This window comes from Gekko japonicus, unplaced genomic scaffold (assembly GCF_001447785.1).
Source record: "Gekko japonicus isolate JY-2015 unplaced genomic scaffold, Gekko_japonicus_V1.1 scaffold587, whole genome shotgun sequence".
Classification (NCBI taxonomy): domain Eukaryota; kingdom Metazoa; phylum Chordata; class Lepidosauria; order Squamata; family Gekkonidae; genus Gekko; species Gekko japonicus.
In genome coordinates, this window is record NW_015175987.1 from 598,302 (window position 1) to 612,577 (window position 14,276).

At 41.5% G+C, this 14,276-nt stretch overlaps 1 protein-coding gene across 2 annotated transcripts in view; it reads left to right on the forward strand.

Moving 5' to 3' along the window:
- Positions 1-14,276, forward strand: part of STXBP5 (syntaxin binding protein 5) — a 207,527-nt gene that overhangs the window by 154,280 nt on the left and 38,971 nt on the right. For both annotated transcript variants that reach the window (XM_015426314.1, XM_015426315.1), the window contains exons 17-19: positions 544-669; positions 1,822-1,973; positions 11,701-11,766. In XM_015426314.1, the coding sequence (XP_015281800.1) occupies positions 544-669; positions 1,822-1,973; positions 11,701-11,766 (344 nt within the window). The remainder of the gene's footprint in view (positions 1-543; positions 670-1,821; positions 1,974-11,700; positions 11,767-14,276) is intronic.

A 14,276-nucleotide genomic window follows, 5' to 3' on the forward strand; every position in this document is an offset into this window, starting at 1 on the left:
GTCAGTAATTTGGTGATAATATATTTGCCTACTAAGCAGGGTTGGTATAAAAGAACCAACAGAATGTTACTGAGGGGCTTTAGCCTTTCAACTCTTGCTTGGTTTCACTACTCAGACCTGTGCTTACCCAACTATTAGCAATTTTAAAGGGAATGGGTTTTAAAAGGACACACCTTTTTTCTTTAAAACTTCTATTACTGTGAAGAGCCTGCTTTTGATTAATGAAATTGGGTGGGAATTAAAGGGTTAAATCCCTTCGTCCTGTGCCATGCCATCGGAATTGAAGCTGTATGCATGTATAATTTACCCTTTAACAGTCAGATTTCATGTCTGTCTGTTTAGTCCTCAAAAGGCTCATCAGCTCTCTTCTGAAGTAAACATGTAAAGCTCACGGCTGCACTAAGTTCTGTTAACACATATAAAATGTAACCTCTTTGTCAGCTTAATAAAATCTTATTAAGTTTCACCAGGATGAATACAGGGGCAAAACAGTAATATTGCACATATAAACAGTAATAGGCATATATTTCATTTATGTTTCAGAGTTAAAAACTCTTCTTTGAAAGAGTCTGCAGGCTATCAGGTTGAACTGGTTATCCAGTTAGTGTGGGTGAGTGGAGAACCTCCTCAGCAAATAACTAGCCTTGCAATCAACTCTGCCTATGGCTTGTAAGTATATTCTGTATTGCATTGTATCTTTCTAAAACCTGTTGTCCTATTAGCACATGTTGTATACTAGTATTATTAAACTACTGAATCTATAGTATTTGAATTTGTACCCAGTATAGTAAATAGCTACTGTAAAGACCTTGCACACAGTTGGTCAAAATGTTCTTAAATTATGCATTTTAGCCTTTCTTTATTCAGTCACAATAATACCTGTATATATTAGATGGGAAGTTGGTCAACTCTGAAGGGTGCAACTCTGCTTAGGCTTGCACTGTAAGACATGTATTTTCCAAAGCACAAATTATGTGACTTCAGGTATTCACAGAGTGTGGAGAAGAGAGCATGTGTGAGCTGCGCAGACAAGGAAACAAGTAGTCAGTTGCTAAAGGTGAAAGAAATGGGAGATGCAATAGATGATGACAGTGTGGTGGACATAAAGACTTGATTGAAGCAGCCCTAGAACAGAAAGCTGAACAATATGCTAGGCCCCGTGTCTCAGGTTAAAAAACGTAAGACAAAGGGTTACAGCAGTAAGAATAATTGTGAAAGGAAAGGAACAGTTGTGATTTAAGCCAGGCTGAGCTGGAGAAGATGGGAGTGGGGAGTGGAGATGGCTCTGCCAGTCAGATAGTGGAGACAGAAGGTTGTCCCAAGACCCTATCATGTAGACCCAGACGGGTACTCATGAGCACAGGAAGGTGTTTTATACTGAGTCAGACCATTGATTTACGAAGGTCAGTATTGTTTACTCTGTCTTGCAGCAGTTTTCCAGGATTTCAGGCTACCAGATCATGTACCCCATTTTAGCACTACAAACACTGGCAAGCATAACTCAGGAGGCCAGCTGTTGCAGCTGCACAGCTACAAAGCTTTAATGTTAGTCTGGTGGAGTCAGAGGTTCTCAGCATCAAATTGAGTTATGTTGTATGTTCTCAGCAGCCATTATTAAAGCAAATTGTGTTGTTTTTTTAATGTAAACCTACATTTCAGAATGTGTGTGTGAGTTCAGTTTGTATTCTTATATGGGTATGTTATAGACTTATTAGATAACTATTTTTAAAAGTTCTGTGGAGGTCAGTTATTACTATAAGAATATATTTGGGCTAGCAACCTTCACTGGAATTATATTCTTCCCAACAAATGTTCTTTCAGAGTAGTTTTTGGCAACTGTAATGGTATTGCAATGGTTGATTACCTACAAAAGACCACGCTGTTAAACCTTGGCACCATTGAATTGTATGGTTCTAATGATCCGTATAGGAGGGAACCTCGATCTCCACGTAAAAGCAGACAACCATCAGGAGGTAAGATTCCAGCACTGTACAGTTCACCAGTAGAATTTGTACTGCTTTACAATCAGATAAGTGGCAAATTTGTGAGGATTATAAACACCTCGCCTTCTCTTTGAAAACAAAGGCAGTATATGTTCAGCATTGTCATTCTGTAGTTTCTTGATTTTCTTTTTGTAGACGGCCTCTCTTGTCTGATTATGGTAGGTTAGCTTTCTTGTTTATAAGCATGCATGCCGACTGCTATTCTGGTGCAGCCCTTCACTATCTTCTGTGGTCCATCACCCTTTGTTCCTGCTTAGCATTCTACGTTTGGTTTTCCCATTAAAAACTTGTACTGCATCGTTGGCTCTCCGTGATTGGTCTGAATTGAAATGTCATGCTATTACATCATTTGAGATTTTCTTTTTACTTTCCTGGATGCTAAATTTATGGTACTTCACCCATGTAACCTTTCTCTATTGAGACATCATTTCTTAAACTAACTACTTTGCTTTCTCTTACCTTTTTTGGACACACTTTTCAGCATAATGCGTTTAGTGTATTGGGGCATGTACTGCCAAGCAAGTTGCACGTATACAAATTAAGCAGTATTTGGGGAAAGGAAGGGTGAGTGGGAACTGCCACTGTGTGACACAGAGTGTTGGACTGGATGGGCCTTTGGCCTGATCCAACATTGGCGTCTCTAAAAAAAAAAAAAAACCTAAAGCTCAACATTTTGAATGGAGGAAGTGCTTATAAACAGGCAGTTTTATGCAACAGCTCTTGTTATGCAAGTGTGCCACAGGTGTTTGTTATAGTAAATAAATGCAAATAGGGAGATGTGCACCAGGGTCACAGCTTGCTGTGATGCCAGCTCTTTGGAGATATCATACACACAATGACAATCATTGGAGAAACACCTGTGCAACCAGGCTGATGCACAATGTGTAAAATGTCTTTGTGCTGGGATGATCAGAGACAAAAATGAGATCAGTTACACCATCAGTGCTTTCCTTGGCCAACCTAAAGCAAAATCAAACATGTCTTCTTCTTTTTTGGCCTCCCGAAGGGGATTTTTTTATTACATTTTTCTAAAGACTACAAATCTACAACGAAAATGAGGGAAGGGAACTACAATTAGGGATAAAGAAAAGAAAACCCAATACTATCTAAAATCCCGAGAGAGGAGATCCTCAAAATCACTTAAGTACAAAGTCAGTTCTAAACTCGCTAACAATTTTTTGAACTTAGTCAGGTCTGCTAATACAACTTTTGAATCTTAAATTAACTGTTGAAAAGAAAACCCCCAAAGCATCTCATTACAATCAACCCTTTTCAAAGGCACAATACAGAGTCCTTCAGCTTTCATTTCTTCTTATCCTGTCTTCTTCACAGTTTATAAGGACTTTTAGGAGCCGCTACTCCCTTCTCTGACAGAGAGTCCTCTCCAGAAGACCCCGACTCCAGCTCGCCACTGGACTTACTGTCCTCTTTATCGCCTTTCTCTTGCTCACCCATCTGGATTTTCAAAAAGTCCCGTACTTTGGAAACAGAGTCAGTCTTTTCCTTTTCATCTTGAAGTTTGAAGGTTACACCCTCTGGATACAGCCACCGATAGCTGATTGCGTTTGTTTGAAGAAAAAGGATTAAATCTTTGTATTTCCTTCTCCTTTGTCTTATTTCAAATGGGATGTCTTTAAGGATCCTGATGGTGCTGTCCCCGATTTTCAAGGTTGTCCCTGTCGCCGCTCTCAAAATAGTATCCCTCACATGTCTCTTTGAGAATCTCATTACTATTTAACCAAGTTTGCCTTCTCCATTTGCAGCTGTAAAAGTTGTTCTTCTGTGGAGACTTGCTTCTTTTCCAGTTTTTGTACCTTTTTTCACTTTTTGAGTAGTGGCGTCAACTTCTTTCACCTTCTCAGCAGTTTGCTCTGTAATTTTAAGGGTCTCATTCACTTGTGCTTGCTGGGTGGTGATACATTTGGTCAATGTAGATAACTGTTCCTTGACGTTAGTCATCTGGTCCAGCAGGGAGCGCAGAGATTCTGCCAACATTTTAGCCAGCTCGGTGGTTCCTTCCGGTTTTGGGCTCACCCCTTTCGCTTTTAAAAGTTTCTCCTTCTCCGTCCTCTTCCCCGCCATCTTTTATCGATTGTTTACTTTTGCCGCAGTTTCTAAAGTCTCTGAATGTGCGCTCAAATGCTTATACACACCTTGGTAAGTTTTTCTCAACAGATTTCAACGCTTTCACTTCCGCTCCCCCCATTTTTTGGCTTAAAAGTTCATGCGCATGGGAGGGGCGCCTACCCCCGCTCGTTTCACTTCTTGGTTCGTGGGATGGGGAGCTTTCTTTTTAAATTATCAAAGACGCTTTATTCTGACTCATGTTCATATTGGTCTTCCGACCTCACTTAGTCTCTAATTCGACTGCTCGATCCCCAGCGCTTGTAATTGTCAGCGTCACTAGGTTCCATACGGACACTCGCAGGAGGGACCATCGGGGCAAAGAGGCGCCTCAATTCCCCAGAATCGCGCTGGCGAAGATGCAAGCTCTCAAAAGCCCCATGGCTAGAAGCCCTTCGCCGGGCCTCTTGGGGGGCAACGAGCCTGCGTACCCCCTCCTTCCCGCTCGTGCGCAGCTCGCATCCCCGGGAGGTCAGGGAGATGCGACTGCTCAGCGTGCCGCCATCCACCGGAAGTCAAGATCAAACATGTCTTGTTGAAGGTTCATGGTAGAATATCAGAGGTAACTTGGGAGGTGGAGTTGTACACATCTAGTCAGCTTCTCTACTGGTGAAAAAGCAAGGAAAGATCCCTTTAAGTAATACAAAGGCTATTTTGGGTGTCATGAGACTTATTTGGATAAAAGCCGTATGGAATGGGGCTATAATAAAGAGGAAAGCTAGGTGAGTGTGAGTGAAAAGGATGGCTGGATAATATATTGCAAAATATACTGTTGCAAAACAGATGCCTGGCACACTTCAAGACCAGTTGTGATATTCCCAGTATTATCTATTTTGTGGCTGTAAAACCGAATTTATGACTATATAAGATATGGAAGCTTTGGCTTTTACATGTTCTGTTCTTCAGTATTATAAATAGTTCCCCTAAAAATGTCAGGTTAATGGGTGGGATCCTGCAGTCTATTAGCAGAAGATGCTGACAGTTCTGGTTCATTCCTGTGTCACTGGGTGAGTCTTTTCCAGTGCCAATTTTGGATGTTGTAATAACTTGTAGACTTTTCCAAATCAGAAAGTATTCCGTTTCTGTGCCAGGTATAAGAGGGAGTTTGATTAGTTCTCATCATGAATAAAGTATGAAATTTCTTGGTGATAAGTGAATGCAGCCATGGTGTTCAAATTGTGCAGCAGGTTTTTGTGTCCAAACTTGGTGTCTTTGTCTTTCCTTTCTCATTGCTTCATTGAGGCATGCTGGCTGTGGCTTCTTGTATGTGTGGCTTTTCTAACTTATATTCAGAGTCTGTGAAAAAACTTCGCACCTCTTATATAAGTAAGTCATCTCATAACAGCTAATGTTTCTACATCAATTTTAGTTTATTCATTCATTCTGAAATTTGTTTTACATTAGCCTTTTATTGTAAGTTTGTCACTGATAGTGGTAGAGAATGATTATGTTTTTTGTCTAGTTAAGTACTTTTATATAAAATGCCATTAGTATAAGACACTGAATACAGTAGAAACTTTCATCTATTTTACAAATAAAAGTGGAAAGTAACATTGATAATTAACAAAATACAAGCCTCTTTGCTACCTGCTTTCTTAATCCCATTTATGGACTGTGTACACTTGTAGAAGAGTGAGTAAATTTTTGGTTGCTGGTTATCATCCGGTTTGGGTTTTTTTGATCCATCACAAATTTGTATCCAGGCTTTCCAAAGAGGTTTGGAAACATAATGGCATGTAATATTATAGAACCACATGACTTAACACTCACAGTCTGATTAGTTCAAACATTTTAATAGATTTTCCCTCGCACTTAGTGCAGCCCTTAGGCTATGACAAGTGCAGGGCCATAACTGAAGAAACCTTTGATATATCTTTTAGATAGCAGAGGTGTCTTGCTTTAACCCCCCCATCTGGTATGTTGGATTCTTCTGCAGAAGTTTCTTATAGCTGCTTAACAGCTGGATCATAGCTGCAATTTAAAGTGCAATCCTAAGAACACTTTTTCTGGAAGAAATCCCCATTGAATGAACCTGAGTAGGCGTCTAAGTAAACTCACTTAGGGTTGCTGTCTAATAGCGCCAGTTTGGTGTAGTGGTTAAGTGTGCAGGCTCTAATCTGGGAGAACCGTGTTTGAGTCCCCACTCCTCCACTTGTACCTGCTGATGTGACCTTGGGTCAGTCACAAGCTCTGGCACAGCTGTTCCTGAAAGAGCAGTTTGTGTCAGAGTTCTCTCAGCCCCACCCACCTCACAGGGTGTCTGTTGTGGAGAGGGGAAGGGAAAGGAGTTTGTAAGCCACTCTGAGACTCCAAGTGAAGGGCGGGGTATAAATCCAATCTTCTTCTTCTCCTCCTCCTCCCCCCCCCAATGAAATTTATTCATTGGGCCTTTCTGCCAGGAAATTGGTCCTAGGATTGCACTGTTAGTCTTCCAGCACTGGTTGGATTAGTGTGTTTACCTCTGCCATAACAAGAACAGTTGAGTTGTTGGGTACCAACAGTGGTTTGATACTAAGCACATGACCTAGCTCTAGTAATCTGATGTCAGAAGTGCCAGATTTATTACTTTTGTGGTTACCGCTTCTGACATCCAAATGTTAATGTAACAAATGCTTTTGCTTCCCAATGTACATCAGTGTGGTAGACCTAGCAGAAGTTACACCTCTTATCCTGTTAGATTATTTCTTGATATCCAGCAAATAAATCAGTTGGTCTGGATTATTTCTGAACCAAACAAGGACATTAATGTGTCCTTAAAACTGTGCAAAACTGACGAAGTAGCCTGCAGCATATACACTGCTAGCACAAAATACTTTCCAGTCTAATGAAGTGTCTCCTGCTAATGATACCTAAAGAGCAGTTAAATCTTTTGCCCATGTTTTTCATTAGTTTTCTCTAAGAGTGGACAACAAACCTAGCTGCTTTTTAGCATGGTTTATTTTGCTGCTTTTGTTTCTTCTCATGAGCTATGCAGTGCACTGGAAATTTTGCTCTTCGTGTGCATTCTCAGTTTTTATCAGGCATTTCTGTACCTTTCTCAAGCCAATCTTTGTAGCTATTTCGGCTGAAACTGCCTTTAAAAAACAAAAAAACTTAGCCTTTTTGGAAACTAATTTTTATGCAGTATTAAATTCTGTGCTTACGTGACATTTGTCATATAGTATATCCTATATAAAATGTTGAACCTTGCCCCTGTGTAAAAGGGGGGGGCTTAAATCCCCACCAAAAGAGAGGAACTTTGTGCATGCAGAGACAGCATAATGGAGCATCCCCTTCAGCTGCTCCTGCCACCTAAGCTGGACATGAGAAAGAGCCACTACTGCATGTGCCAGGCAGGCAGGGTGAGAGGACAGTGGGGGAGAAGGTGTCCCAGTGCAGTGTCTCCCCCCCCCCCCACTTTCTTGATGCTCCTTCTTTCCAAAGCTTAGTTCAGGGGAAGGCTACAAGGCTTAAAAACTGGCTGTTCCCTTCTCCCTTCAGAAACTGTGTACAGTACCACATAGCTGCTGAGAGGAGGTAGACAGCTCTCTAAAGGCAAACTGCCTCAGTCACTCACTTCAGGAGGGGAGGAAGAATAAACAGCAGTCTCCGTGGCTCCTTAAAGACTGATGAAATAAATCATATGCCACAGGGAAATCTAACAGACTTTGAAATGCCACAAGACTCCTTTTTGTATTTTCCGAAGTATACTAATATGGCTATCCCTCTGAAATCTAGGGGTTGCCAAAGGAAATAAGATAAGAGTGCCAAACTTCTTTGGAAGAAGATCAGATGATGAGCAAAAATTGTATGGAGTATTGAGCAGTGCTTACAGTTACTGCAAATGAACAGTGCTCAGCTCTGTGTGCCCCAAAGGAAAGAACACAGCATTAGAATTGAAGCAGGCAATTGTAGAGCCCCTTTTTCCACATACAGTGTCATGTCAGTCACTGTCGCAACTCACTAAGCCAACATCTTCTGCCCAAAGCTCTTGGTTTGCTTGCTCTTGTTTTGCAGTTTTTGCACTGCTCCAGGATTTGCTGGCTGATCTTTGAGTTTCCATGCTGCCCTTCCTGTTGCTGCTTTGCCTGCTCCTCCTCCTGCTTTCAGGTTGGAGACAGACTTTTTTTAACGAAAGTTGGAGATGGCAATAGAGACATGAGACATTGTTGCCCATGGTGGGACCTCCCCACTATTAGCTTCTTTGACAGGCTTTGCAGATTTTTGTGGTGCATCAAAGCTCTGCAAAATCTGTTTGACTAGACACAAATGCCGGACAAAATAATGGCCTGTATCCTACCAGTCTACTCAACAAAGTTTGAAGTCTTCCTCAGTCCTCAGGAGCCTTCCACCAACTTTAAGAAGTTCTTCCCCAAGATGGAAAAAGGTTAATAAGGCTTTCAGAGGATTTCTAGTTTTGCTGAGTAAAGTGGTAGGAGACAGGCCAGTCAGTATAAGCTATGTTGGCAAAGTAATTAACACAGCAGTGATTAAAGAGTAGATAAAGGTTTCTTTAGGAACTATCATGCTTGATAGGGAAGAGGAGAGATAGCTAGGTTCCTAACTACATCTCTATCTGGGGGTGGGGGGGAGACTGAATGCAGAACTTCTGAGAGGAGGAAATTGCCACAAGAGTAGCAATCTGGAGACAGACAAGGAATGACACTCAGCATAGTGAGACCATCATCTTCTCTCTCCTGTTGTCTAATTGTCTTCAGTCTTCTTCTCTTCTTTGTACACCCGACATTGCCCTTTTCCAACAAACTAGGGGTGTGCATAATGAAATACCTGAGCCAAAGATATGCATAGAAATGGCTGTTTCAGGTTATTAATGTGATTTTCTGGAATAGTATTAGGTATCTGGGATTCTTAGTGAAACGAAATCCATGTTGTTTTCACAATCAGGTGCTGTTAGCCTACTACAGCATGTTCTTGTGTTTTTTCCTTGATTCTACTGATTTCTTGAGCAGTGGCATTTCTCCCTTGCAAGGGAGAAGCACAGAGCACTTCCAGCCAATAACCTTTGGAGACAAGCCATAGAGAGCATAGTTCTCTGTCCCTCCCTCCTTTGTGGGATAAGAGCCTTTTTGTTCCTCTTTGGTTAGGTAAATAGAGAGCTGGGGCAGCTTTTTCAGGGGCCCATAAAATTTGTCCCCTGGATTCAGTTCACTTGCAGCTTGATTCCTTAGGAGACAGGCAGCACTCACTCCTCTGCAGTTTTGGTGTCATTTGGTTGAAAAACAGCCACTCCAGACTCCCTGAAAAGACCCTCATGGGGCATAATGGCAGGAATCACAGAAATACCCATTGGGAACAATGGGAAATGCCTGAAGGCTCATTGAATATAATGGGAGCCAGGAATGTCAATTGACTTGCATAGGCTCCATTGAAATACATTACAGCACACAAAAGTTGCAATGAAAATTAACAACAGCCTCCAGATTGAAATGGTGGTCCCTGAGCCCAGATAAAATGCTCTGGGACTGGAATGACAGCCCCCAGAGTAGAATGATAGCCCCTGGGACTGGAATCTATGCTCAGAGACTGGAGTGACAGTCCCTGGGACCATATAAACTGCTCTGGGACTGGAATGACAGCCCCCAGAGCACTGGTTCTAGTCCCTGAGGGTGTCATTCCAGGGCCAGAACAAGTCTCTCATAATCTGTTCTGCATTTTTATTGCAATTTTTGTGCGCTGTAACATATTTCAATGGAGCCTATGCAAGTTGGCTGGCATTCCTTGCTCCCATTATATTCAGTGGGCCTTCAGACCTTTCCCATTGCTCCCAGTAGGTATTCCTGACATTTGTTTTAGTACATTCCCATAATGTCAGACTGACAGAAAGGGATGGGAAGGAGGGTATGCAAAGGAAGGAACTTTTACTTTGTGAAAGGAAAGAAACAGGCCACAACAACAAATGCAGAGTTTTTCGTGGAAAGGTAAGAAATTTTTACTGCTAGTCACTGTAAGAGCAGGAAAATAGGGACAGGGTTTTTGGTTTATTAATGCCATGGACAGCTGGAGTTCTCCTGCTGGGCTGCTGCTTGACTGCTGTTGTAGGAATCACTGGAGAGAACTGAGTCTGTACTGAGAGGCATCTACTTTGGGGGTCCGTAATATTGTCCCCCTTGGTCCCGTTCACTTGAAAAATGAGCAGGGGTCTGAAGATTAAAGGAAGGGGTATATTCTGTGTAAATCTGATGCCATTATCTTTATAAACAGCTGCCCCAGACCCTCATATACATTTCCCATTGAAAATAATGGTCATGAACTCTGGAACTACATAGATTTGAATCCCGAACCAGTAATATCCTACCCAAAAATGAGCAGTCATGGTAAAAATCTCCCCTCTTCCCTGAAGCCTGAGATCTCAAGTCATAATGATTTTTTTTTCTCACCTCACACCCCTAGTGTAAACCATGGGTTACTTCCTCAAGCATACCAACTTCAACCCTCAAAGAAAACAAACAAACCCAACTGTAACTGGCAGTTTGTCTTCTTTTCTCAAATGCACTGTTTTGTGCTATTAGATGTGGGCCATTGTGGCAATAGAAAGAAAGAAGGTCTGGTTGGTGCCATCATGATAGTGCTCAAGATAGAAGACAAGCTTGGCCTGTACTTTGTATCGCTGGAAATCCAACATTTTTTAAATTCTGGATCTGCCCTTAAGCCAGAAACTGTGGTTCCTTTTATGACTGATAAAACACTGCTACAGTACTAATGATTTATATTTTATGTTGCTGGTAGTAGCTGTCAGCTACCAATATGTGTGGTCTGTTTCTTTAAAGACATTGTGAGTGCCCTGATGGGCAGAAATGTAGCCTTCAACCATAAATACATGTTTTCATTCTTACTATTACAAGTTGGATTCAGATTTCATATTCCTCAAACAGATGGTATATCTGTCAGCAGAACAGAAATTTCCTGCCTCCACTCCTTTCGTTGCAGCCCACTAAGCTCCCTAAAATGCTGCTCCATGGGGAACAAGACCCTCAACAACAGCATGAAGGGAAAATTTGGGTCTACAGTGGGAGTGCGGAGTCAACAAAAACCACTGCCCCATCTGTTGTTGGAAAATGACCAATAGATCCAACCCTATAGTTTTGGCTTTTTTAAAAAAAAATATGTCGGGGATGGGGTTTGCAGTCCAATCATTTTTGTAATAGATCATTCGTTCTTTAAGTTATAATATTTAGTTATCTCATAAATACTGATACTCATATTTGCACCTAACTTTGTAATATGTTTCATTTTAAATGATCTGGGTCACAGAAGTATAATTTTAAAAATCACATGTGTACATTTACCATCACTCCAAAACCTATAGTGGAAACTTAAATCATACATAACTGTATGATCTCCCTTTTCACTGTCTCTAAACCTTTACAATTCCTGCATTTTCCTAATTTTGGAATTTTAATCATCCTACTATGTTTAAAACCAAAGCAAAATTTTCATTGTTTATTAAATCTGCTCTCATCCAAAAAAAACCCAGTGAAAGATATATTTTAGTGTCTAATGATACACATTATTAACAGCCATTGAGCTTTAAAAAAAAAAAAAGAGAGAGCTAAAGTGATTCCATATTTTACAATTGGTCTTTGCGACATTAATGAAGGCACTGCAGTACAAGAAGATCGTTGCAAGTCACCCACCTCAGGTAATTAACTGTTTGCATAAACACTCTAAAACTATATAGTGCTTTGAAACATTTTGACACAGGGTTCTCTTCTGTGTTTTCACTGTGATTGATTTATTTAGACAGTGCCACCTCCCAAGAGTCCTGCTTGAGGTGGCTTAAAAATAAAACCAAGATCATCTTGTGCTTAGGAGTATTTAAAATGCAGCTAAAGGTAACAGTGGATTTCTGAATGTGCAGCTGAAGGAAGTACAGGAATATCGTCTTTAACATGTGGTTATACTCCTGAGAACAGAGAGCTGAGTGTATCAGTTCTATAATAGGTATTGATAACTCTGGTTCTAATGGGGATGTGTTTAAAATATCACCATTTCTTAAAATATTAGTGGAATTTAAAGTGAAATTGGGGGAGGTGGCATTGAACCTTCCTCCCAGGAGGGCTGTGGCTGTCTTCTTTATCAGCCCTGTGGCTCCGCCAAGGGCCCCATTCCTCAGCTGAGTGGGTTTTCTGTAGATCATGGAGATGGCTGTCCTGCTTGTGGCAATGTTGTGTCCATTTCCTCCTAAGCGTATCCAATGCTCCCTCTAAGCTGTGGAATCTTGTGAGCAAAAATTCTACTTTGTGTCCTACTGGCATTAAAGTTGTGAGCAAGCGATTTGGCTACTGCATAAATTTGTTTGTTCTGGAGCCATCCTTCCTGAGCTAAGACAAAAATGTGTGAGCTGAAAAGGCTAAAAAACTGTGAGCTAGCCCACACTAACTCAGCTTAGAGGGAACTCTGGTTGTCTCTACTTCCAGGAATGCTGATCACCAAAGATGAAGAGTTCTATCATGAAATGGCAGTATGACTGCGTATATAGCTGTGAATGTCTTCATTATTTATTATAAATTTTATCTGAAACACAAAGTCCACCCATCCATTCTTGCAGTTGTATCATTGTTTACTGTGTTTATAAACTGCCAGTTGAATAGAAATTTCAGTGCAAAACATTATGTTTAAGGAAATAATGTTCTTATTTCTTTAAATTCGCAGGTATAATTGCAAATATAAATTTATAAAGTCAAATTTTTCTCTGCTGCTTTTTTCTTTTAAGAATCTGAGGGCATTTTATTTAATGTGGGATTTTGTAGTGAGTACTGCTTTTTATATTATTAATTAATGTTTATAGTAAAAATGCTGCATTTCAAAAACGTCAATAAAATAACATTGACAAAGAATTGTAGTGACCTGAAAGTTTAATGAAATTGTATTTCTTGGAATGTTTTGACACATTACTGTCAATTCTCCTTTTTAATGTTCTTGATTAAAGAACCATCTTGGTCTTGCTTCTGCTTGTAGCCTCTGCAGCTGCTAGCTACTCTGAGTCTGTGCATTAATGGGGAAGAAGTCATACCAGTACCCTGTCATTCATCTGGGCTGGTTTGGCTGTGATGTTAATCCCATCACTGGATGTCAGACTCCTGCAGCAATCAGTTCTCAACAACTTTCATGCAAAGAAGTAAAGTTTATTGAAACATTGACGTATGCAGATGGTCTTTACACCTCTTGTGTTAGAACTGGCAATAAGTGCGGGAAGCAAGCAGATATGCATAATTCAAGAGGGTCCCCTGATGGCCTGGAGGCCCAGGGGTCATTTGGGGGGGACGCGGGGGGACGCCATCCCCCCGGGTGAGGTGCGGGAGGGCGGGGCCTGGAGCTCCCTGCTGGTGCCCGCCGCCGGCTGTGGGGAGGACACACTTCCGGTGATGTCAGGGGGTGTGGCATATGCTAATGAGTTATGCTAATGAGTCCCCTAGCTCTTTTTCTACGAAATGACCCCTGCCTGGAGCCAATCACGGAATAGGTTAAAGCCTGCCAAAGCTAACGTGTCTATTTTCCCAAGAGAAACCTGGTGCTAGACACCAAGGCCAAGATAAGGAAACACTGAAGGCACAGAGAAAAGAAACTTAAAATTCCAAAGGCACCCCCTCACTCCATGGCAGCTAGAGGCCTAGTTGACACTGTACAGAGCCCATGCACTGGTCCAGCTTGCAACTATATTTATGCAATGCTCTTTCCAGTTACCTTTTGGTATCTAGAGGCTCCTAGGCTTCATGACTGCATCCATCATGGTTGTACAACATGCGAAACATCACATGAGGTTACTTCAAGCTTGACGGAATTGCATCCTCAGCCCACTGTAAGACTTTACAGGACTTCTCCTTTCAACACCTGTTCGGAGGAGTCTAACATAGCAGATTTCCTTTGTTGTCTTCAACAGAGCCTCTTACGCCCCCCCCCCCCCCCAAGATGTCTTTAACAACAGATGGCTCCAGGTGGAGATGAGGTGCAGGCTGTGACCACTATGCCATCAATGGCTGCAAGAGGATGCTCCACATGAAGTACTTGGAGCTCTTGGCAGTTAACAGATCACTCTGTGCTTTTCTCCCAAACCTGCGGGGCAAAGTAGTACAAGTGACTGCCAAATAGTCTATCAGCAAGCAAAATGGCACAGCCTTAATGATTCTATCCTGCCTCACCTGCACCTTC